This window comes from Dasypus novemcinctus, chromosome 6 (assembly GCF_030445035.2).
Source record: "Dasypus novemcinctus isolate mDasNov1 chromosome 6, mDasNov1.1.hap2, whole genome shotgun sequence".
NCBI lineage: Eukaryota > Metazoa > Chordata > Mammalia > Cingulata > Dasypodidae > Dasypus > Dasypus novemcinctus.
In genome coordinates, this window is record NC_080678.1 from 12,765,609 (window position 1) to 12,790,256 (window position 24,648).

General features: G+C 53.0%; 1 protein-coding gene across 2 annotated transcripts in view; it reads right to left on the bottom strand.

Annotated features, from left to right (window-relative positions):
* The window catches only part of LHPP (phospholysine phosphohistidine inorganic pyrophosphate phosphatase), a 145,482-nt gene that overhangs the window by 82,151 nt on the left and 38,683 nt on the right, over positions 1–24,648 (bottom strand). Inside the window, exon 6 of one of the 2 annotated variants that reach the window (XM_058298171.2) lies at positions 7,468–7,559. The exons of the other annotated variant lie outside the window; for it this stretch is intronic. Coding sequence (XP_058154154.1) covers positions 7,468–7,559 — 92 coding nt within the window. The remainder of the gene's footprint in view (positions 1–7,467; positions 7,560–24,648) is intronic. 2 annotated transcript variants of the gene reach the window in all.

Below are 24,648 nucleotides of genomic sequence, written 5' to 3' on the forward strand. Positions count from 1 at the left end.
GTGTGTGGGAATTGAGCAGTGACGACTGCACTGGCCCCGGCCGCATCCCCATGCCACGGCCCTTCAGCAGGCAGCAGCGTGGGCAGCCAGGGGGCCACGGGGGGGACCCCCGATCTCAGAGCGGCTTCCCCCCGCAAGCCAGGCTCCAACAGGCCAGCGGGCCCCGGGTTCACGCTGGGGTTAGAGAACATTCCGGCAGGCGGCCAGCCCGGCGCGGGGCGGTCAGGCCACGGTTCCGGCTGCGGTCAGCACGGTGTCCCCTTACTGCCCCGGCACGCTGGCCGGGCGGAGCTGCCTGGGCTTGCCTGGCACTCCCCCACCCCTGCGGGCAGCTCGGGTTAGGCTCACTGGAACACAAAGGCGGCCAAGACGCCCTGCTGGGGCTGCCACCTGTCGCCCCCACCCAGGGCCCCGCAGCCCTGGACGCCGGCCCTGCTCCAATCACACTCATTGCCACGCGGCCCTTCCCTCAGGCAGGGCCAAGAGCAGGATTGAGGGGGGCACTCAGTGGTGAGAGCTCAGGGCTGGGGAATTGGCAGAGCTGGGATCAAATCCAGACTCCGACCCTGGCTGGCTGTGTGGCCGTGGGCCAGGGTCTCCACCTCTCTGTGCTTCTGTTGCCACACCTGGCAAGGGGGGATAAGAAGAGGGGCTGGCCCGGGCTGTTGTGAGGTTCGCTTGCGCTAAAATGCAGGTCCGCCCTTGCACAGGCCCTGGCCTGTGGGGTCCTCTGCCAGGCACGGCCCGGTCGTTACCACCCCGGGCCGGCTCCTCTTCATTATGGGAGTCACCCAGCACCCTTCACGGGCGTCCTGAAGTGAAGGTGCCGACACGGGCAGCGTGCCCAGAGCGCGCACCCGTGACGCTTGTTGACTGATTTCTGGAATGTACCAGCTCAGCCTTGCTGACCCTTCATCAACCCCTTCCCCCCACTCCAGAGGCTTCCAGGGCCCGAGTCACCTGCAGGGGCCCGAAGGCACATTCCTGGGGCTGGAGGCTGTCAGCAGGGGTCCTGCCCCAGGTCCTGAGGCCTTGGTGCCTTGCTCTGCGGCCACCTGCCCGCTGCACCCAGCACCCCTCCCTTGGGCGCTGGTTTCTCCACTACAGGCCCAGAGCCCGCTGGGGCTGGTGACACTTTGGGACCCTTTCCCCTTCTTGCCTGGGAATGAGGTGGTCTTGGCCAGTGACCTGCAAAGGTGCTCCTGGTCTTAGCTCGGTCTCCCCGGCCCACTGGCCACATGCAGGGGAGGCTGACCCCCCCGACCCCGGTCAAAGCCCAAGGAGGTGGGGGCAGGCACAGGCCCCCTGCGGCAGCCCCCATGCCCACCCCACCACACGAGCCCGGCTCCGCCTCCCGACACCCTCCTCCCACCAGGTACAGCCTGCCCACCCCAGGGGCCCGCAGAGCTCCCTCCCCATCGCTGGCAGCACCCAGGGCCTGGTGGGCTGGACCGCTGGGGCTGACAAGTGGGAAGGACCCTTGCAGATCAGCTAGACCGAGAGCGTGGCCTGGCCACGTGCTGGCGGGGAAGGGAGGCGCAGGGCACCCCTGGAAGCACCTGGCATTATCTGGGGAGGGCAGGCGTGTGTGTTCTGTGACCAGCACTCCCCCTCTAAGCAGATCTGCCCTGGGACGGCTCACACCCATCCGCCAGGAGACACAGCCGGGACGTTCTCGGCAGCACTGCACAGAAACCGGGACCCACCCAGACATCCTGCAAGGGTGGGAGGGACAGGGCGGTCTGCTCACACCACAACGGACACAGCTGCGAGGGGGGGGCGAGCACTGGCCCCAGGGGAGGCCTGCGGGGCGATTCCACAAGGCCAGGCGGGCAGGACACGGCTCCAGAGCTCCGGGACACGGAGGGACACAGAGGTGGGAGAACCACTGACACCGAGACGATGGTGGTGATGAAGGCAGGGGCTGCGGTCGCCTCTGAAGGTTGGCAGGTGTTGAGCAAGAACTAGACTCTCCGGGGAGCCCACCAGGTCCTAGTTCTCGAGCTGGGGTGTGTGCTTTGTTCTTCATTAAAGAATGTATTTGGATTCTGTAAACTTTCCTTAAGTGTTTCAAAAGGCTTTAATGAAAACGAGCGCCCAGATTCAAATCCAGGGTGCTCCTCTCTCACTGTGACGCTGGGTGGGCCAAGCGACATCTTGAAGCCAGACCCCCACCCAAACGCCCAAGTCACTGAGCAGGGCGGGCCGGCCAGGGCAGGGACTGAGTCAACCGGGTCAGCTCGGCGCTGGCTTTTCCGGGGTGCTCGAATCCAGCCTTAGCCCCCTCTCCTCCACCCGTGCCGGCTCCGTGTGCCACCAGGAGGAGCAGCGCCCCTACTTTGGGGCCTGGCCCCATTCCCACCTGAAGCTGTTCGGAGCCTCCTCCCCAGCCAGGGGGCCCCCAGCAGGCCCAAGGACAGGGGCTGACAGTGGTGGCACTCATCACCCCCGGCCCCCGCCTTCACGGGAGACCCCTGCACTGGGAACGCCCAGGCCCGTTCGCTTCCCTCTGACACCCACCACCTGGCACGACAAGAAGCATCTACGCCATTCCGAGGAGAAACCAGAAGCTCTTCTTTAGAGGGGAAATCTCGGAAGTGCGTGGCTGCCGAGCCGCGAAATATCTGGTCCCAGGGTGGAGTTTGGCAGTGGCCGTTTCAGCGGGTGGCCGAGCTGGGTTTCTCTGGGGACCGACTCTGGCCCCCTCCGAGCCCCACAGGGGCGGCTGGATCCCAGACACTACGGCCGCCCTGCCGGGTGGGAGACCCCAGCCCGCCCGGGGCCCCAGCCGAGTTCAGGAGCGGAAGGGGTGCGCGCGCCCCGGCGGGGAGGAGCTGTGCAGGAAGCTGGAGAGCCAGGCCCTGCACACGGTCCTCTCAAGGGCAAAAGGCAGCGTTTGTCCACGCTGCACCCTTAAGTAAACACAGCAGGAAAAGCGACTCGGGTGTGGGCCCCGCGGGCTGGTCTGTCCCCACAGCCCCTCCTGATGGGAACAGGGGTCTGGCAGGCAAGTGGGACTTAAGGAACCTTGATCAGCCGCGCTCAGCCACACCGCGTAACGCCAAGTGCTAGAAGGGGCAAAGCCGGGGGAGGCACTGGATTTCCTACGTGAGACTTCTGTAAACTCGCAAGAGCTCGAAAAATAAATTAAAAGGAAGAAGGGAAGGAAGGAAAGGAAAGAAGGAAGGAAGGGATGAGATGAAAGGGAGAAAAATAAACAGGCGCGGCGGTGCAGGTGGCAGGGGCCGAATGGAACGGATGTGCTAAGGGCGGGTAAGGGCAACAGTTCTGGGTTCTGGCGTGTCCCCTGGGGGAGGTAAGAACTAGGGTGGGGGCTATAAAGAGGCGAAGGGTCCGCTCAGGCAGGCTGACAGCCCTGTTCCAACTCCACTGGGGACAGAGGAGACACCTCAGAACTGAGATGCAAGTTCCTTAAATGGAAGGGCACCAGGTCCCCCGGCCCAGCCCCAACCCCCAAAGGAGGCGAGGCCTGGGCCTGGGGGGCAGCAGCAGGAGGCAGGGAGCTGCAGCGCCTGGGGTGGGGGCAGCAGTCCTCCCGACCGCCCCAGCCCTGCAGCCAGACCCTGCCGGGCCAGAAGGGAGGCTGGGCGCCCCCCCGCATGGCCGCTCGGGCCCTGCTGCAGCGTCTGACCGCGAGGGCGCAGGCTCCCAGCAGGAGAAAAGGGAGGCAAAGGCACCGGCCAGGACAGGGGCAGCAGGGCTCCAGGCCAGCCTCGGGCAAGGCTCCCCTCCCGGGGCAGGGACTCACTTGGCCACGTATGTGCCACCAGTGGGCTCAGCGCCCCAGGGGAGGGAGGCCCCAGGGTCAGGCTGGGATGGGGAGCCTGGGCCAGAAGTGCAGCCTCCCAGCTTCAGGCTATGGGGTTGCCGCCACACCCGAAGCCGGTGGGAACACCCTGAAGGCCTCTACCTGCCCGCCAGCCGCCAGGTGAGGGCCGCAGCCTGCCCGGCTGGGCTTCCAAACCCAGCAGGGCTGAGCAAAGCTTTGTGTGGGCCTCTTCCGCCCCCTGCTGGCCAGGGGAGGGCTTTGCTGGTTGTCACCCTTGGGCTGTGTGGGGCTGTGGCCAAGATGGTGATTGACCCGGCAAACCTCCAGGCCCTGAGCTGCCTGCTGGGACTGCTCTGCTCAGACCACCCTGTGGTCTGTCCCGGTGCCAAGGAACCCCCTCTTCTCTTAAGTGCATTTGGGGATACACAGAAAGAGGCCAGGGGAACGTGGGAGAGGAACCCAACCCCACCCGCCCCAGCACAACTGACCACCCGACTCCGGCTGGCTGCCTCGGAGATGCAGTCACTGGTGGGCGGGAGCGGGGGTGGCCCGAAGGGAGTGCCCTGCAGCAGGCAGTGGGGACCCCAAGTCGACCCTCCTGGAGCAGGGACCTGTCGGGGCCCCCAGCCCTGAAGCACGCTCCGCTCGGCCTTCCCGCCCACCCTGGGCCGCCGCTCCCTCCCACACGCTCTCCGCCAAAGCCCCCATGTCAGCCAAGGTCGCCAGCTAAGGTCAGGACCCAGGAGGCCCTGCCGACACCCAGCTGCCCCTCTGGCCCTGGGCTCCTTCAGGCCCCAACGCTCCCGTGAGGCTGCTTGGGACGGGCAGGGAGGCCCAGCACGGCGCAGGCTCACGCCTCATCTGTGTCACAACAGGCACTCGGGGCAGCACAGGTCGCACGGCCCCTGCCACTGCAGACCCACAGGCCGGCCTGCAGCAGGGCAGCTGGGGGGGAGGGGGGCGGTGCAGCCCGGGCAGGAGCTGGGGCCCCCCGGGGTGGCTGCACCGGGCGTTTCCGCAGGGGAAACAGTCACCAGGTAGGAGGCTGCTCCTGGCCCAGGGCCACCGGCACCTCTTGAGGCTTTTCAGCCCAAATGAGTCTCAGCCCCCAACACAGCAAGGCCCCACCAGGCCCGGAGGGCACGTGCCCAGGGGTCACTGGGGCAGCCTCAGCATGCCATGCCCTTCCAGGGTACGGTCCCTACGCGGACAGCATCGTGTGGAGGAGAGGGGCTGGTGCAGGCTGGGGCCCAGCCTCCCTCCCGCCAACGCAGACCTACAACTGGGAACCACATATGGGAGCCACGTGTGCAAATAAAAATGCTCTAGTAGCCCTATTAACAAAAATAAATGTAAACAGGTGGGACGACATATTTATTTAACCCAATAAAATCCAAATATCCACAGTTGAACATGCTATCAATATCAAAACTTCCTCACGAGATCTTAGAAATTGGTGTGCATTTTACAGACGGCACGTCTCAGTCTGGACCAGCCACAGTCCAAGCACTCAGAAGCCACCCGGGGCACGTGGCTACCATGGTGGACGGCACGGCCGCGGAGGATCGCCAGTTTCAAAGCTCTCCGCTCTGCTTTAGCACACGCTCACTTCTTTACACACACAGGATCTGGACGTCGTCTTCCTGTTGGGAGGCCCCCACCTGGGTGACTCCTTTCCACCTTACCTGAGTGCCACCCTGCACGTCAACAGAGGCAGGCTCGCATCCACACGGACAAATCGAATGGTCTGAAATGGCAAAAACCTTAAAAGAGAGGACAGGCCAAGCCCCGCCCCCTCCAGTCCAAGCCAGGTGACTTTCACCTGGAAGCGAGACCGACCTCTCCACCTGCAGCAGCACAGTGGGTCGGGCCCTGGCCAAGCAGCACACACAGCATCTCACTGGGCATTAAAAATCACAGCAAGAACTCTTGGGGTAGTCCTGGAAATCTGCTGGAGAACACTGCCAGCTAAAAGCAGGTCATGATGTCATTTAATCCCATCTGAGTCCCAAGCATCAGCTATAGGTGTAGGTGAAAGACAAGACGGTCAGGGTGGGAGTGGCCAGTGGCCTTGCCTCTTGGGGGATGGGTCACGTTTCCTAAAACGGCGTGCAGGTAGGCACAGAGGTACATGGGCCTGAGAGGCAACCCTGGAGGTGCACGGCAGGGCGCAGCCTCCCGCCCCGGCCCACACGTGGCGTGTGCACCCTCCATCACAGAGCCAGGGACCCTGGGGAAGGCTTGGGGCCCAGGGCAAGGAGGGAACATTCTCAGTTTATGGGGGTCCCTGACTTAGGTTGGAAACCCCAGAAAAACCTCGATTGAGACCAAGAACAATCAGGACAGACGCACAAAGCCTCAGAGTTCCCGGCCCTGACCTTCAGCTAAGCCACGTCAGGGTTTCAAAGGAGGCGTGTTGGGCAGGGCTTCTGATGGCAGGCTGACACCAGGGCATCCCTGCGGGCCAGCAGCACCGGGCGACTGAGCAACGGGCACAAAGGGGCGACCACAGGGTGCCACATCCTGCTGTTCAGCGAGGAGCCCGCTGCCCAGGAGCCAGCAGCAGGATCAGGATCCGTAACTCAGGGGGTGGGCACCCCAGCTCCCTCCTGGGACCCCCTGACTCCCTTAGGCCAGACAGAACTGAGCGCAACCAGGAGCCCCTTTTAGATCCCAGGGAAGAAGGAAGGTCCCTATTTCCGTGTGTCTGGGGGCTTCCGGGGGCCAGGAGGTGGCTCTGAGGCTTCCCCACTCACCCAGCATCCACCCACGAGCCCCTAAACCACACTCGAGGTGGGCCCCCAGCCTGTCTCTTCTGACCCTGCCTAACCACAGAGCTGGGTTCAGCTGTAACTGACAAATCCAAGCACTACTGGGGTATCCACAAAATTACACTTTTGCTGAATACTCACTATCAAAACCACTGAGAATAAGGAAAGACAACACTCTGATGTCTAAGACACCCTCGACGGCCAGTCAGGCGATCACCAAAAGGCACCTCCCGTGCCCAGGAGTACCCTACACCCACAGGCGCCCCTCCGGGACCAGCCTGACCTTTGGACCAGCAGATAACACGGTCTTCCTCTGGAGACAACCGCCCAGCCCCAAAGCGTCCCCCCCAGGGGTCTGCTGCCTCACGGAGGCCACAAAGGCCTGGGATGGAGAAGGCGGAGCAAAAGGAGAGGGCGACCAGGGCGGGTGGGGTCTGCCCGCCAACGGCACCCTCGGCCGGCACAGCCCAGGGTCTGACTGCACAGGAGAGGCCGGAGCCCGAGTTCAGCCCGGCTCCCCCCCAGGCGGCCGCCACGCACGGAGCCTTTGTTTTGTTTTTTTTTGTTTTGTTGCGTCTTTAGGAGGGACCCAGGACCTTTGGCATGGGAAGCAGGCACTCAACCACTGAGCTGCATCCGCTCCCACCTTTGTTTTCAGATCTTGGAACTACGCGCCTGTCCAAGCCCCGGGGTGAACTCCCACCCTGTAGCAGAAGCTACCTGCCCTCCCCGCTCTCGGCGGCGCCAGGTCAGCCAGACCCGTCCTTACAAGGCGGTACGTACGAGACAGCCGAGACCCACACACTGCCCTGACACGTCGGGGGAGACAACCTACCTTTATTTTGGAAAAACAAAACCAGGACATGGCCGGCCCCTGGGCCCGGCGGGCCACGCGCGGGCACTGACCTGAACTTTCCCGTGCGCACCTGCAGTCCTCTCATCCCGCACCGCTGGGCTCCGCCGACGTCGCCCACGATGTCGTCTCCAATCATGATGGCCTGTCACGGCAGTGAAATACACTCAGAAGCGCTGTGGGGAGGATTTTATTCCTGTGCTCCTTCATCTTTCCTGACATAATAAACTGCTTGATTTGATGTTTAAAACCACCATCATACAAATTAAACAAGATAATATTGTCATCGCATTGATTAAAAGTCAACCCCCCTTGAATAGATCCCTCGCTGCCCCCCTGGGCCATGGCTCTGAATGGTATGTATTTGTGCAATTTGAAATCAATCAGCAGACGTCAAAGTGATTTGTGCCACAAGGACGTGTGGAGATGCTGAAGCTGTCTCGCCTCCACTCGAACACAGGCTGAATTTTACCCGGTGGTAAATTGTCCATACCCAAGTTATTTTCCCAATCCTTGGTTCTATGAAAACCAAGTAAATCGCTGGCAAATCTTGTAACCCTATGTAAAAGGTTTTGCCTTCAATAATGGGAAAAAAAAAAGGCAAAATGATATACAAACACACACACACAAAGGAAATGTTTGCAATCTGGAAATCATTTCAAACAGCAGCCTCCAGGATATGTATTCTCCTGCCTTTAAACAGCCAGAAAACCAGACAAATACAGAAAACAACAGATTTCAAGACAATGGGCATCAAGCAACAAAGAACAATGCTTTCTGAGGCACAGGAAACAAACAAGCACTGCAACTGTCCCAACTTGCTGCCTTCAGGCTTTCCAGACCCAGTGAGGGGGGGCCTGGCAGACTCCCCAAATTAAGGAGCTGGGGTTGAGAGCTGAGGGAGACCAAGGCAGAGCCAGAGGGGAGAGCCTCAGAGAGGACAGGGCTGCACAGAGAAAGACCACGCAGATATGCAGAGGGCTCACCTCAGAGCCCAGCAAACTCGGGTGAGGAACTGGCGCCAGAGCCGAGAAGATGGCAGCTGGCACTCACGCGGGCTGGAGCAGTGCCCGTCCCCGCCAGTCAGACAGGGAAGCTCATAGCTCACGGGGCAGCGGGTAAACTTCTTGGAAAGGTCTTGCCTCAGTGGAGGGAATAGCAGCTCTAGACTAAACCCCGCTCTGGTGCTGCTTCCCAAATCTTATAGAAAAATCTGGAAGGGTCAAACCATTTCCAAGTAACTTAACTGCATCCCAGAACAAAGCTCAAACATATTTATAGGAACACAAAAATGTCCAGCACCCAGAGGGCTAAAATATACAATGCCTGGATTCCAATAAAAAATGATCAGGCATGCAAAGAAGAAAATAGGGAAGTGGCTGTAGCTCAAGTGGTTGAGAAGCTGCTTCCCACATGGGAGGTCCCGGGTTCGGTTTCCAATGCCTACTAAAAACAAAAAACAAAACAACAAGTAAACAAATGAAAAAAACACGCAGGGAGATCCAGCAAAATGGAGTCAGTTTAAGGGGGCACTCACCACCTCTCTCACAAAAAACAACTGAGAAGGGGCAAGATCCTGCCTGAGTGAGCTGTTTTGAGAACCCACAGAGCAGGAAGCTTCAGGGCATCGATCTGGAGGGAACAAAGAGATAAAAAGCCCAAGTGCACACCTAGGTGCTAGAGTTGGTAGGTGTATGTCCAGGAGACTTGAATCTCTGGGCTGTCCATGTGCCAGCTGGGCCCTGGGCCTCAGCTGAGCTGCAACACCTACTCTCCAGTTCATTGGACTCACCCAGGACAAATAAAAAGGAGATGAGGACAGACAACCACCATACCAAAGAACTGAGAGGCTACAACTGCAAGGAAGAGAGTCCTATCCATCAACCTTATGGGATCGAGGCCCCCTAGCAATTAGAGGTGGAGTGGGCATCAGCACCCCAGAGTCCTCAGCATTGGGGAATAAAATACGGACTAGAGTGGACTTACTGGTATTCTACTATAGACTTATTGTGATTCTAGCAATGGAAGAAATTATATCATTGATGTAGAGACAGTGGCCACTGGAGGTCATGAAGGCAGGGAGAGGGAAAAAGAGGTGTAATATGGGGGCATTTTTCAGGACTTGGAATTGTCCTGAATGACACTGCAAAGACAGATACAGGCCATTATATATCCTGCTATAACTACAGAACTAAGTGGGAGAGAGTGTAAACTAAAACGTAAACTATGGTCCATGCTTAGCGGCAATGCTCTAAATGTGTTCATCAATTGCAAAGAAGTTGTTAATGTGGGGAAGGGTGGGAGGTGCGGGGAGTGGAGTATATAGGAATCCCTTATGTTTTTTTGTGTGTGTAACATTTGTGTAATCTAAGCATCTTTTTTAAAAATTTGAAAATATATTAAAAAAAAAAAAACAAAACAATGCAGGGAAGCTGACATGGCTCAGTGGTTGAGTGCCAGCTTCCCACATAAGAGGTTAGGTCCCCAGCCCCAGAACCTCAGAAGAAAAAAAAAGAAGAAGAAAATACTACACATAATGAGAAAAGTCACCAAACTAGACACAAAATTGATACAGAGGCTAGAATTAGCAGTCAAGGACACTAAATCAGTTATTGCAACTGTATCCCATGTGTTCCAAAAGCTAAGTAGAGACATGGAAGACAAAAGAAAATGATTTTAGAGATGTAACAACATCTGAGATGAAAAAGACAGTGGGTGATATTAAGTAGCTTAGACACAGCAGAATAAAAGATTCATGAGCTTGAATACATAGCAATGGAAACTACACAAAATGAAGCACAGAGAAAAATACTTTAAAATTGACCAGAGCCTCAGTGAGCTACAGCACAACTTTAAAGGCACTAGTATATGTGTAAGTGGAGTTCCTGAAAGAGAGGCAAGTGAGAAGATAGAAACAGCACTTGAAGAAATAATAGCTGAACAACAACCAAACGTGACAAAAACTAAATCCACAGATCCAAACCGCCAGTGAACACCAAGCACATGAAACATGAAAAAGACTACACCAAGGCAGATCATAATCAAATTGCTCAAAATCGGTAACAAAGAGGAAATCTCAATAGCCAGAGGGGGAAAAAAAGACACATTATATCCAGAAAACCAAAGATAAGTCATCAGATTTCTCACTGGAAATAATGCAAGAGAGACGACAGTGGAGCACCATCTTCAAGTACTGAAAGAAAATTGTTGACCTAGAATTCTGCAACCAGCAAAAGTACTTTTCAAAAACAAAAGCACAATAAAGACTTTTTCAGAAACACAAAACCTGAAAGAATTCAGCAGCAGCAGAAATACATTACAAGAAGTATCACAAGAAGTCCTTCAGGCAAAAGGAAAATGATACTATATGGTGTGAGAGTTTGGAGGTAAGTATGTTCTTAAAGCGAATCCATTCCTGTGGGTGTGGACCCACTGTGAGTCTTGTGGGGAGCAGTATCTTAAGTTAGGTGTGCCCACCTTATTCAGAGTGGGTCTTAATCCTCTTACCGGAATCCTTTCCAAGAGAATGAAATTCAGACACACAGAGAGAGAAAGGCATGGAAGCAAGAAGCGGGAAGCAACAACACCTGGAAGGGAAGAGAGAGACCAGCAGATGCTGCCACGTGCCTTGCCGCGGGACAGGGGAGCGCAGGGGCAGCCGGCAGCCGGTCTTCGGTGAGAAAGCCTTGCCTAGATGATGGCTTGATTTGGACATGTTCATGGCCTCAGAACTGTAAGCTCGTAAGCTCATAAGTTCCCACTGTTAAAAGCCAAGCTGTTTCAGGATATTGCCTTCGGCAGCCGAGCAGACGGGAACACATGGCCGATAGAGCCACCCGGAGGAAGGGCAGGCACGGGAACTGGCACCCGCTCGGGCGCATGGGGACCTCTCTCCTGCACACCTGCTCTTCTGCTGCCGGACTCCCACCAGTCCCCTGCAGCTCAGCTCTGGGGGTGACCCCCTTTCCTCAAGCCCCCAGGCCGGGCCCTGTCCCTCGCCCAAAGGCTCTGTGACCCGCCCTTGCACCACTGGCTCACGAGGCATTACAACGGTCTGTCCACTCCCCTCCCCCTCCAGGAGCGGGTGACTCCTCGAGGGAGGGGCTCTGCGCTGAAAACGGCACGCAGCTGCGGACCCACACAGGCCGGCGAGCACGTCAGTGCTCCTGTCTGAGGCCCAGGGAGATGGAATGATAGAGGTGGTGTCTAGAGACCCTTCTGAGGCCCAAACAGCAAGCCTTCTCATTGCTCAACAGGGAGAAGGCGGGCGGAGAAGGCAAGTCAACATTTCATCGATTCCCTAACTTGAGTCATCTGTGGAACCCCTTTTGCCATATCAGGCTGTATTATTATTTCCTAAGTATTTTGTTTAAATTGATTCATACTGTTTTACCTGAGTGAACGTATTTTTGAAAGAAAAAAGAAGGCAGCCTCTCCTCATTCCCTGACTGCAAAAATCCAGTTAAAAGCTCCAAAATATTTTCAGCTCCAAAAAAAATTCTGCTAGTGGAAGAAAAGTCTGACACCTTAGATCAAATGTTCCAGATCTGCTCACAAGACCCATTGGGAATTTCCTCGGTTGGAGGCAGACCTGAGAAACCAGATGCCCGTGGCGAGGTAAACACCACCATGTTAGCTAGGGTAGAGGCTCTGGAATGGACTGCTTCTCCACAATCTTCCCCTCTGGAACTGAGCCGCTGGGTGGGCCTCTCCACTGAGGAACTCCACATGCCAAAAGCAGGAGAACACAAAACGGCGACGGTGACAGGTTCACAAGCCAGGAGGGTCTTACGGATGAGGGTCCGAGGAAGGGGTCCAGATGGGCTCTGCTCTGTTTCAGTGGGAGCAGTGGAAAGGGGGTAGGTCCTATGTGTCCAGCAGAACAGACAGACTGAGCTCAAGTCTTAGACTAAGCCAGAGCGCCTGGGCTCGAGACCCAGCTCTGCTGTTTGCTGTGTGATCTTGGGCAAGTCATTAGCTCTGAGCTTTCACTTCAATCTGTAAAATGGCTGTAACTGGTGGAGTAGTATTTAAATGAAATCACATAGGTTGAATGTCTTACAGCACAGTGCCTGGACATAGCAAGTTATCTAGACACATTTTTAAAAATACTAATAATTGGGAGTTTTGCTGAGGGAATTTCTAACCTAACCACGTTGGAGAAGGTCCATGGACTTTACAATAAGTACTATGGCCTTGAGTTGGTTGGCACTTTGTATCAAGCACTTCGTGGGTCACGCATCAAGCCAGGTTGTGGGGACACGGGATGAGACAAAGAGACACGGGCCCCACCCTCGTGTAGCTGACAGTCAAATGTAGAAGATGAACATCAGTCAGGTAGTTTCACAACCACTAAAAGAGACCTGTGATAGGGGCAGGGAGAAAAGGCGCAGGAGGCTGGGAGGCCTGGCCTGGTGGGGGAGGTGTGGCCTGGGAAGGCTTCCTGGAGGAGGTGATGTCTGAACTGCAATCTGAGGGCGAGGGGGTCAACCAGGTCTGATGGGTAAGGGGAGGGGGGGGCATTCCCAGAGCAGAAGACACGGTATGTGCACCACAATATCTGCCTGCTACTCGCCAGCACCTGCCACGCAGTGAACTCCGGAAAGCACAGGCTATTGCCCTTGGAACCATCTTCCACACACTTCAGATGGCAGGAGGAATCGCGAGGCACTTGTAGGAAAGGACAAAGCCAGGGCTGGTGCAGCCCCTGAGGCCAGGGAGGTGGCTTCAGCTCTACACCAGGCTTTTCTCCTCATCGTCACCGTCCAAACAGGGCTGGGCTGCCCGTGAGGTGCCAGGCCCCGTCACTTAGCTGCACTCAAGCAGAGGCCTAAGGAGGCACTGCCAGAGACGCTACGGGGGGCTGGGGTGGGGCTGGCGGCGGAAGCTCGGAAGAGCCACTGCAAGAGGCTACAGATCCTCAAGTCACTAGTGGCCACACACCTGCAAGAGCCACAAGGCACTGGAAATAAAAGTGCATTTCTTTCTAGTGAAGAGTCCATACTTCACCCTTCTCACTAGTTTTTCTGATCTTTCCTCCCACTAATCCCATGCTTGGATTATGCATCCTGACAATATCCTGTTTGATTTGGGGGAGTACAAGGACAGACTTTTTTTAATGTAATAGTTTCCTGTTTGAGTTATCTATTTACAGTAAGTGAAAGACTCCGGTTTTCCATTTATAGTAGGGATTAAAAGTTCCTTTAAAAATACATTTATTTCAGTTAAAAAAAAAAAAAGAATCAATTTAAAGACACGTTAACTAACAATGCCAGGGCAAGTACAGAGATATGGTAAAAATTGGAATTTTTGTTTTTTCTAGAATGACTGATGTTGGGGAAACACTGCCAAAGCCAAATGAGTTTAATATTTTACCTATCAAATAACAAGGCAGCTGTTTGGAAATAGTAAAATCACCAAAGAAAAAAAGCTAGTGGCAACGTGTGCTTCCTCAAGTGGCAACAGCCCCGGATTCGGGGGCACCAACAGGTGGTTCTTAAGGTGCCTGCAAAGGCAGTGTAACCTGGTCACTTGGCTCACCTGGGAGGAGAGGGCTGCAGGAGCAATTAGGTGGCCTGGCCTTGGGCAGCGGTGCTGGCCATAAGCCCCAGGTATTAGATTCTATTTTGCTCTTCTCAGGGGCTTGTCCTGAAACCGCCAGGCCAGCTGCTGGACATTCACAGCATTTCTTACTTAAGTAAGGAAAGGGTAAGTTTAATTTTCACATAAAGGTGAAGCCGGAGCCGGCTCTGCAGTTGGAGGAGGGAGGGAAAGGGGTTCTAGCTAAGAATTTGAAAAGTGGTGCCAAAGCGGGGCAGGGCCAAAGCGAGGGGGGACAATGGTGAAAAGTGGCGCCAAATATGAAAAATGGTGCCAGGAGTGAAAGCAATGCCAAGCCTGCCCAGCTGGCGGGAATGTAGGGAATGGGGAGCGGTGACTCAGAGTGGGGACCGCTTAAGTTAGTTAGACCTCTTGGATAGGCTGTAACTCCTGAAGTACCCAATCAATGAGGACAGGGGAGGGACCCGCATGTTAGGTTGAGGGTATAAATGTCATTGTTTCTTGCTGTTTGGGGTGCTGCTCATGTTATCCTATCCAGGTCGCATGCCATTCTTGCAAGATCGTTAATAAAATTCTCTTCTCCTCCACAATCGGGTGAGCTTTTGTTTTCTTACAGGTACAGCTTTCTTTCTAACACTGAGGATCCTGGCCACTCCTGCCAGAGGCTCCGGGGACCATTTTGCTGGCAGGTTCCTTCAATTAGTACACATCATGCCTGGCATCTCCTGTGCTTCTGGGGAAAACAAAACTTCACCCAAGGCAACAAAAATTCTTCCCCTTCAGAATGGAGGCTACTGGGACTTCTGCTGGGGCGGCCTGAGATGCCGAAGGAGCCAGGGGTGCTGGGGGAGTTGGGGGAGCCAGGGATGCTGGGTAACCAGGGATGCTGGGAGAGCCCAGGATGCTGGGGGAGCCGGGGATGTTGGGGAAACTAGGGGATGCTGGGGGAGCTGGGGATGCTGGGTAACCGGGGATGCAGGGGATGCTGGGGGGGCGGGGGATACTGGGGGAGCCAGGGATGCTGGGTAACCGGGGATGCAGGGGATGCTGGGGGGGCCAGGGATGCTAGGACGCTCAGGAGCCGAGGACACTCAGAGAGCTGGGGACGCTCGGGAGCCGGCAGGGCGTGCAGCTGCCCGGAGCAGCGATGCCTGTCTGGGCCAGCTTGTGGGCTCCGCATACCAAAATGCGCCTGGGACCCTGGGGAGTTCACAGATTCACTATCGGTGAAGGGCAATAATCACACAAAGAGGAGCAATTATTGCCAAATCATTTAGGATTTAAAAAATCATTGGCAAGAAGATAGAGGTCAAGAGGTGCACTGTCAGGGGAAATAAAAAACTCTACCTGTCAGGCCCGGTTCACTTGCTCGCCAACTGCAGCACGGTGAGAGGGAGACTGAGCCACGACACCAGAAGGGTGGACTCTGGGGCCCAGAGGCCTGGAAGGAGGCTCCACAGACATGGAGCAGGTTTGGTGCAGATTCGCTCATCGTTCTTACGTACATGCCTGCCTGCCACCGTCTCCTCTGTGTCTTCTTGGGCACTGGGAAAAGGACTATTCTAACAGGTGGTGAAGTTTGGGAGAACGAACTTCCAGCGCAAAGGGCTTCCCAAGAAAGGCCACCTTCCACAGACTGCTTTAGCTAGCCGGGCCCCTGCCAGGAGCAGTGCTGCTTCCTACGGCAGGGAAGGCGGCTGGGGGGGGGGGTTGGGGGCTGTCCAGTCTCTTCATTTCAGCCTTGAGAAGCAACCCCCAAACACACATACACAAAGGCCTCGGGAGGGCATCTAACGCCAGAGTGAGCCCCAGAACTTCAGCCTCCATGTTCAAAGGAAACCCAGGCTCCCCGCAAAACCTGGAGACACCTCATCGCTAAGTTTCTCCCATGGCCTTACATTCACAAGGAGCAATGCCAAGACACCACTCTTTTTAAAAGAGAGAAATAACTGGTGTTGGCAAGACTGTGGGAGAATAAGCACTCCCATCCACAGTGGGAGTGAGACGAATTGACACCAGCTTTCTGAAATAAAAATAAACAATGCATATCACAGCCGATAACTAGACCTCTAGGATTTCGAGCACTAGGATTTCTAATGTATAAAAGGATGGGTATCCAAGGGTGTTCATCAGTGTGAGTCCAGGAAGGAAAGTGGAAGCAACCTAAATGTCCAGCAACAGGGGATGCTTACAAACATCAAGGTGGTCCTTGGGATGGAATGCCACCTGGCCATGGAAATTACTTTGTAAAGAATACTTTAGTACTAAGGAAATTGTCCCAAATAGTCTATTAAGAGGAGGGGCAAAGATTCTACTGGTTTTGTGTTAAAAATATAGATATATACAGAAAAAGAACTGGAAAGGTTAAGCAGGAGATTGGTCACTTTAGGCTAGTGGAAGGATGGCCAGTTCTTATTTTCTTCTTGTACTTTGTACTTTCCTGAATTTTTCTGAATCATCATTAACAAACATGAATTACTTCATAATCAGATAAAAATACTTAAGATCTACCAAAACAGGCTCTAGGGGAGAAAATATCTTAGGAAAAATTCAGTCACTTTAAGACCTAAACACATCACCAAAAAGACAACTTCAGCGCTGGCATTTCCTGAAATTCCCGCCAGTTCCAGCCTGCTGCTGCAGAGCCACACCTCATTCTCCAGCCGATCTTCTTCAGAGTCACACCCGGGACGCAGGAGCCCAGAGGGCTCACCCGCGCTCCCCAGGGGCTCAGAGCCCCTACCAGGCCTGTGGGCGAGTCGACCCAGAGCTGGGCAAGGGGCCCCGGCAGGGGGAAGACCAGAGAGAGGGGGCAGGCAGGTCTGCAATGGAAACGAGGGGCCCCGAGGGCCGCCACGAGGACGGATGTTCACTCCCCACCCGCAGGCCCCGTTCACCCCTGAGGGGTGGGTACCAAATGATGGGCTGAGTCCCCCACTTTGGTGAGAACTACCAGCCTCATCCTGGGTGGTGAGAGGCCGTCCTGAGGGCTGGAGCCCCAGAAAACTCCTGCGTATTCTGCTTACTCCAGGAGACTCTAACTTTATTTTCTATGGTTTGTTTTCTGGTAATATATCTGCGTATTTTTCAATGTAGAAAATGATTTTATACTACCAAAATACCTTTTCAAGCTCTATTTAGGGAACCTATGCCATTGGCTCCTCCCTGAGAAGCAGGGACCAGCAAAGAGACCCCAAGGGGACCGGGAGTCGGTGGTTTGGATCCCGGCTCCGCGCCTGCTCGGTGGCATGGCTTCCGGTGCGTCCCTGGGCGTCTCGTCACTGTTTCCTTGGTACCGTGGTTCTCAGTCAGGGTGGGTCTGCCCCCGCACCTTGACACTGGCAGTGTCTGGGGATATTTGGGGTTGCCACAACTGGGGGAGGGCGCAGCAATCAATGGGTAGAGGCCGGGGGTGCTTCAACAGAGGGGTCTGGCATGGGGATTTTACGTGATGACACAGGTGAAAGGCCACGGGGCTGCCAGCCTGGCCCCTGCCTGTGACACGCGCCCCTCTCAGCCCAGGCTTCTCTGCGCCTAGTCCAGCACTCCGGTTTGAAGAGTCCGGATTTCCATTAAACACGCACAACTGACAACCGACGGCGCTTCCTGTGATCATGGAAACCTGCCAAACCTTCACATCATTTGGGCTTTAGTATAAAGCTATGAAACCACCCACTGGTTCAGAAGCCTTAACCTGTAAGAATTAGGTATTTCTAGAAGTAACCTTTCAGGTATGTTATTCTCTGCCTTATTACAGAATCTTAGAAAGGGTCTGGTTACCTCTAAGAGGTCCGAATTTCTCATCTATTAAAGTAATACCGGCAATCTGTTATTTCTAGGCAACTGAGGAAAGATTAAAATGAAAATTGGATTTGGGGAATTACGTCCACTCCACTGCCCGCTGAAGACTGCTGGGCAGCGAGAAGCGAGGCAGGGCCCTGGGAAGCCGCGGTTGTCAAGGGAACTGCCTGGTGATCACTTTATTGATTAAAGCAGCTTGAAAAATTCCAGGTTCGCCCTGGCCTGGCACTTTGGCAGCAAGACAGCTCCTCACAGGCATTTTTCATTTCAAATAAAGAAGCAGTGACAGAGAATTATTGCCTTGTGCATAAGACACAGTTCATTTGAAACGGCCTCATTTTGAAAGACGGCTTGGAAATGGCTCTGCGTCCTGAGGCTCCAGTAACACTGATGAACACTTAAGGAAGAAGGTGGGGGGGGGGGCGTGGCGAAGCGCATGCCGCTGGTTCAACTGTCTGTGGGGGGATCGAGAGTGAAGGGGGGGTGGCAGTGGGCGTGGCCATGTGGGCTCCAGGCCACCAGCACGCTCCTCCCCCACTCCCCAGGGTCCCCCAGGGTGACGTGAAGAAGCGCCTAGAATCTCGCGTCAGGACCACCCTCTCAGCCCCTGGAGCCCAGCACCTGCCAAGCACCCAGATGCTGGACCCTGTTCACCACAGAGGGGCCCTTCTTTGGGGGAGGGTGGGGAGGGGTGGGAAGCAATTTCTCATTCAGGATGTAAAGAATGCTGACTGTGGAAAAACCACCTGAAGAACGCCGAGAGAAGAAAAGGGCTGGGGGCTCACCTGGGCAGACCTCTCCAAGTGTGGCCAGCGAGCGCGTCTTGACACGCGGGGCCTTCTGGTCTTAAGTTCTAGGCCTTGGCAGTTTTTTAATTTTTTGTTTGTTTGTTTTGGGGGAGGGGAATGTTTGAGATGGTTGAAATCATACAGCTTATATAATTTTTTAAAAGTTTAATTTATTTCTCCCACCCCCTTGTTGTTTGCACCTCCTGTGTCTGTTCATCTTCTTTGTTTCTTTAGGAGACACTGGAGCCAAACCTGGGACCTCCAATGTGGGTGGTCTACTTTGTCGGGTCTCTCATTATGGTTTTTTTCTTCTTCTTGTGTCTCTTGTTGTGTCAGCTTGCTGCGCCTGTGCGTCATGCCAGTTCACTGTCTTCTTTAGGAGGCACCAGGAACTGAACCAGGGGCCTCCCATGTGGTAGGCGGGGGCTCAGTCATTTGAGCCACATCCGCTTCCCCGCTTCTATAATTTTTTTTTAATGTATTTCTCTCCCCATCCCCCCCAGTTGTCTGCTCTCTGTGTCCATTCACTGTGTGTTCTTCTGTGACCGCTTCTATCCTTATCAGCAGCACTGGAATCTGTTTTTCTTTTTGTTGCGTCATCTTATTGTGTCAGCTCTTTGTGTGTGCGGCTCCATTCTTGGGCAGGCTGAACTTTCTTTCACACTGGGTGGCTCTCCTTACGGGGCGCACTCCTAGCGTGTGGGGCTCCCCTACGCAGGGGACACCCCTGTGTGGCACGGCACTCCTTGCACACATCAGCACTGTGCGTGGGCCAGCTCCACATGGGTCAAAGAGGCCCGGGGTTTGAACCACATACCTCCCATGTGGTAGGCAGATGCCCTATGCATTGGGCCAAGTCTGCTTCCCAGCTTATCTAATTTTAATACTGCTTTTTAAACTCACATTGCAACAGCAGCATTTCCTCATTCCATAACAAGTTATTTTAAGAGAATTTATTCTCTCCTAAAGAAATCCCCTGAGTAGGATATAAATCTATACAAAGTTGCTTATATTTTAAAAATGTAAAGGTAAGTCCGACTATTTATTTAAAAATGGCTACTTATGAGAGACTGGTATGACGAGAATAGAAGGAAAGGGAGAGAAGCTAGACTTCCTAGAATACATTTTGCTTTGCTTTGTGGATTTTATTTTGGAACCACACAAATATTCTACATAATTATGAAACAAAGTTAAATGTTGAAAACCCAATTTCCTACAACTAAAAGTCAAATGAATGCAAAGTGGATCCAGTTTGTGGCACACAACCCATGAGGACCTCTTCTTACAGGCTTAAGGCACAGTCACTTGACTGTCAATCCCTAGAGAGATATGCTCTAAGGATAAAAAGAACTGTAGACAGTCTATCCTATTCAGTGCCCAGGTAACCCTCTGCTAGGTGTGGTGGTGGGACTGGTGGCACCAATAGAGCTCGGGGTGGGCCTGGTGGGGCTGCCAGAGCAGCTGCCAGCAGCTCTGGTAGCAGGCCCTCATTTGTGGCTGACTTTTCTCACGCAGTAGAATGTTTCTGATATTCGAGACTCGTGTGTGAATTTTGGGCTCAAGCAAGTGAGTGATAATGTTGATATTCTTGAGAACCAGGATTTTTGTCAGGGAAAAAAGGAAATACAGATACAAGATTGATTAAATTAAGCAAAAATCCACAGGTATAGGCATTTCTAAGCTCTGACAACTAAAAATGATTCGAAATGATGACCAGCCCTGGAGCAACGAGAACTGGTTCTGGTTTCTAAGTATTAATACTATTTTCCACAAAAGTCTATGTGGCTCCGTGGAAGGATGTCTGATTGCAGGCCTAAGGAAACATAGAAGGCAAGTCTAGAATATCAAATTCTCCAACACCTCTAGGGTCACATCAAAAGGACTCAGGGAAAGCGGATGTGGCTCAAGTGACTGGGTTTCTGCCTACTATATGGGAGGTCCCTGGTTCGGTTCCCCGTGCCTCCTAAAGAAGACAGTGCATGACGGGCAGGTGCAGCAAGCTGACACAACAAGATGATGCAACAAGAGACACAAGAAGAAAAACATAATGAGAGCCCCAACAAAGAAGGGAGCAGAGGTTCTCAGTGCCTCCTAAAGAGGACGAGCAGGACGGCAAGCTGGCACGATGGGCAGGCGTGGTGAGCTGATGTGACAAGATGATGCAACAAAAGACACAAGAGGAAAACAAAGAAAGATACAACAACAGGGAATGGAGGTGGCCCAAGCAATTAGGTGCTCCCTCCTACACTGGAGGTCCCAGATTCGGTTTCCAGTGCCTCCTAAAGAAAGAAAAGAAGATGAAGAGACACAGCAAGTGCCAACAATGAGGAAGTGGGAAGGGAGAGGTAATCAATGAACCAATTAATCTTTGGGGGGGGGGGAAGGACTCAGAAGCCAACCTGAAAAGACTCCCGCTGGTCAAAATACTTTGAACATCAATAAGACAAGGACTGTGATGGATTGAAGCACACCAGACAGGCTCAAATCCATCTATTTATAATGGTTCATCACCTTATGAGGTCAGGGAATCACTTCGATATTTTGCAAACAAATCAAGAGAAAGAAGCAGGTATTCATCTGGGGTTACCTCAGGGGACCAAATAGATGACGAAGAGAAATTTTTCTGTATAAAAATATTCCAAACAATAAATGAGGAAGGAATGACCGCCTCCAAGTGTCACTGTTTTGTGACCCTTAGTGAATCAGAGGAGGTAGGTAACAATTATCAATAGCTGCTACCACCACAGGAGACAACGGGACATTGTGCGCCTCCTGGTGGAAGAACACATCGTCAGCTATAAAGAAGTCTTGTCAAAGCAATGAGACCTGGAGCTGACCGACATCTAGATCGAACAACTAGTATACAGGAAGCAGAGAGCACAGCAGAGCAATTGAAGGGCACCACTGAGGTGCCGGCTACAAAATACAGGCTGTGGGAAACTCTATGGGACCAACAACACAATTTCTTCAAAAGGTTGCAAGAAAAAACAAAAGGTCGATAAGTGGGAATTAGAAAAACAATCATATTGACCAATCGTAACACAAGAACCTTATTTGGATCCCAATCCAAACAAACTGGAAACAACACAAAATAGTTATAAGACAAACAGAAAAGTGAACAATGACTGGATAGCTGATATTAAGGAATCATTGTGATAATGGCATTATGACTACGTTTTAAAGAAGAATTTCATCTTTAAGAGATACATAGCAATACTTACAGATAAAATTATATGATTTCTGGGATTTGATTCAAAATACTAGGAATGATGAGTGGATAGATATATAGATTAAAGAAGTGACAATTAAACTCCAAGGGGGAAGATGGCAGAGTGAGAAGCTTCAGAGCTCCATCCATCCACCAGAAGCTTTGAATGAGCAAGAACTGGCAGAAACAGCTTTCTCCAAGCTCTACAAAAGAGTTAAAGGATTTCAATAAAAAGGTGAGTACTATATCAAGAAAAAGGATGTAGCTCAAGTGGTTGAGTGCCTGCTTCCCTCGGACAAGGTTCCAGTTTCAATCCTGAGTATCTCCTAAAAACAAACAAAAGCATGGGAAACGGATGTGGCTCAACTGATAGAGCATCCGCCTACCATATGGAGGGTCCAGGGTTCAATACCTAGGGCCTCCTGACCCATGTGGTGAGCTGGCCCATGCACAGTGCTACCACATGCAAGGAGTGCCATGCCATGCAGGGGCGCCCCCGCATAGGGGAGCCTCATGTGCAAGTAGTGCGCCCCGCAAGGAGAGCTGTGCCACGCAAATAAAGCGCAGCCTGCCCAGGAGTGGCGCTACACACACGGAGAGCTGGTGCAGCAAGATGATGCAACAAAAAAGAGACGTGGTTTCCCAGCACTGCCTGATAATACAAGCAGACACAGAAGAATGCACAGCGAATGGACACAGAGAGCAAACAATTGAGGGAGAAGGGGAGAGAAATAAATTTTAAAAATTAACCTTTAAAAAAAAAACAAAAGAAATACAAATGAAAAAAACAAAGTCTCACTGGGAAGTAGACGTAACTCAATGGTTGACTGCCTGTTTCCCATTTACGAGGTCCTACATTCAATCCCTGGTAACTCCTAAAAAAAAAAAAGTCTACCTAAAAGCAGTAGGGGGAAGCAGTTGTGCTCAACTGATAGAGCATCTGCCTACCATATGGAGGGTCCAAGGGTTTGATACCCAGGCCTCCTGACCCATGTGGTGAGCTGACTCACGTGCAGCCCTGCTGCGCAGGAGTGCCGTGCCACACAGGGGTGTCACCCACGTAGGGGAGCCCTCATGTAAGGAGTGTGACTTGCAAGGAGAGCCATCCCGCATGAGAAAAGCGCAGCCCACCCCAGGAGTGGTGCTGCACACATGGAGAGCTGACAAAGCAAGATGATGCAACAAATAAGTGACACAGTTTCCTGGTGCCACATGACAAGAATGCAAGTGGACACAGACGAATACACAGTGAATGGACACAGAGAGCAGACAAGATGGTGTGTGTGTGGGGGGGGGACGGGAAGGGGAGAGAAACAAATAGAATACATCTTTAAAAAAAAAAAGCCATAGGATCTTGTGTTGTACTGGCTGGCTGGCCACTCTCCCCCCACCCCTCACCTCCCAGTGCAGATTCCTGGTCGCAGTTCCAGAGGGAGCAGAGTAATCCCTGTGTACAATTCTGGAAGCATATGTGTCTGGTGGTGGCCTGAAGGAGCTGCTGTTCCAGAACTTGGCTGAATGTACTAATAGAAGGCAGCTCATGGAGCTCTCCCACAAACACTGGGAGAGCAGTCAAGCAGCTGCCTGGGGCAAGAGATTGCTGGCCATAGGACCCTCAGTATAGTGTCTGGGGCTGTCAGGAAGCTGTTGCCTAGGAAAGAGAAGGCATTCCTATTCGTGTCAACAGGGAAATGTCTATGGCCAAACATACATGCCCAAGACAAACTGCATGCACAGAAAGGACCAGGGAGGTCCCTCTGCTCTGGCCTGGAGCTAGTCTCTGAACTCGCTGTATGGATAATCTTTAAAGCAGAGCACTCCCACAGTCAATCCACCAAGACTGGGAAAGCTGTTTTCTTTTCTTCCTTCTTTTTATGTTTGTTGGCATTCAAGGAAGGCTCTGTCATAACACTAGCTAGATGTGAGCTTAAGGAACACAGTCCACAGAGTCTAAATTCCAGCAATAACACATTAAAACATCAAAATGTCTAGGTTTCAACAAAAGATTAAAAATATGCAAATACTGCCTTCTCCCCAGCATGGGACATGACTCTCAGGGATGAGCCTCCCTGGCACCGAGGGATTACTACCAAGTACCAGCTGATGATGTGGCTGGAGAATAATCTTGAATAAAAGGGTAACTCAGACCAGCAGACTATCTCAGCCTACATGTAATATCAGGAGTTAAAAATGCTTTTTGACCTTGAATAAAAGGGGGAAATGGAAAGGACAAGTGAGTCTATATGGCTATAAGAGCCGGGAGGTCATCAGAGGGGTTGCCCTTACACACACCTCAGCAGAGTCCCAGAGACAGATAAAGTAGATACAACCCCAGGTACTGGTTCTTCTGAGAGCTTCAGAGACCCATAGGTTCTATGGTCATGGCAGATGGACTTCAGTGCCATGTCAGTTGGCCCTACTTTGGAGTTTGTGTTCCTGAGTGTGATGGAGTTGGACTCAGGTGTGATCTTTGTTCACAAGCCTCTCCTGTCACTTTTACCGGACCTGTGGTTGGCACTGGAGTTTAGTGTATACTCAGGGGACCTGAATCTCTGGACTGTCCATGTGATAGCCAGGCCCTGAGCCTCAACAGACTTGTAACTCCTACCCTCTGGTTTATTGGACTTACCCCAGCCAGCTAACAGGGAGGTGAAGAAGGTCAACCACCACACCAGGGAGCCAAGAGTGCCTACAACTGCAAACAGGAGATTGCATCCATCATCCAGGTGGAATCTAAGCACCCTCTCGATACAGAGGTAGAGCGGACATAACCATCTCAGGGTGCACAGAAGGGAGGAATAGAGTATGGATTAGAGTGGACTTACTGATATTCTATTCTGGAACTAATGTGATTAGTAATGGAAGTAAATGTAGCA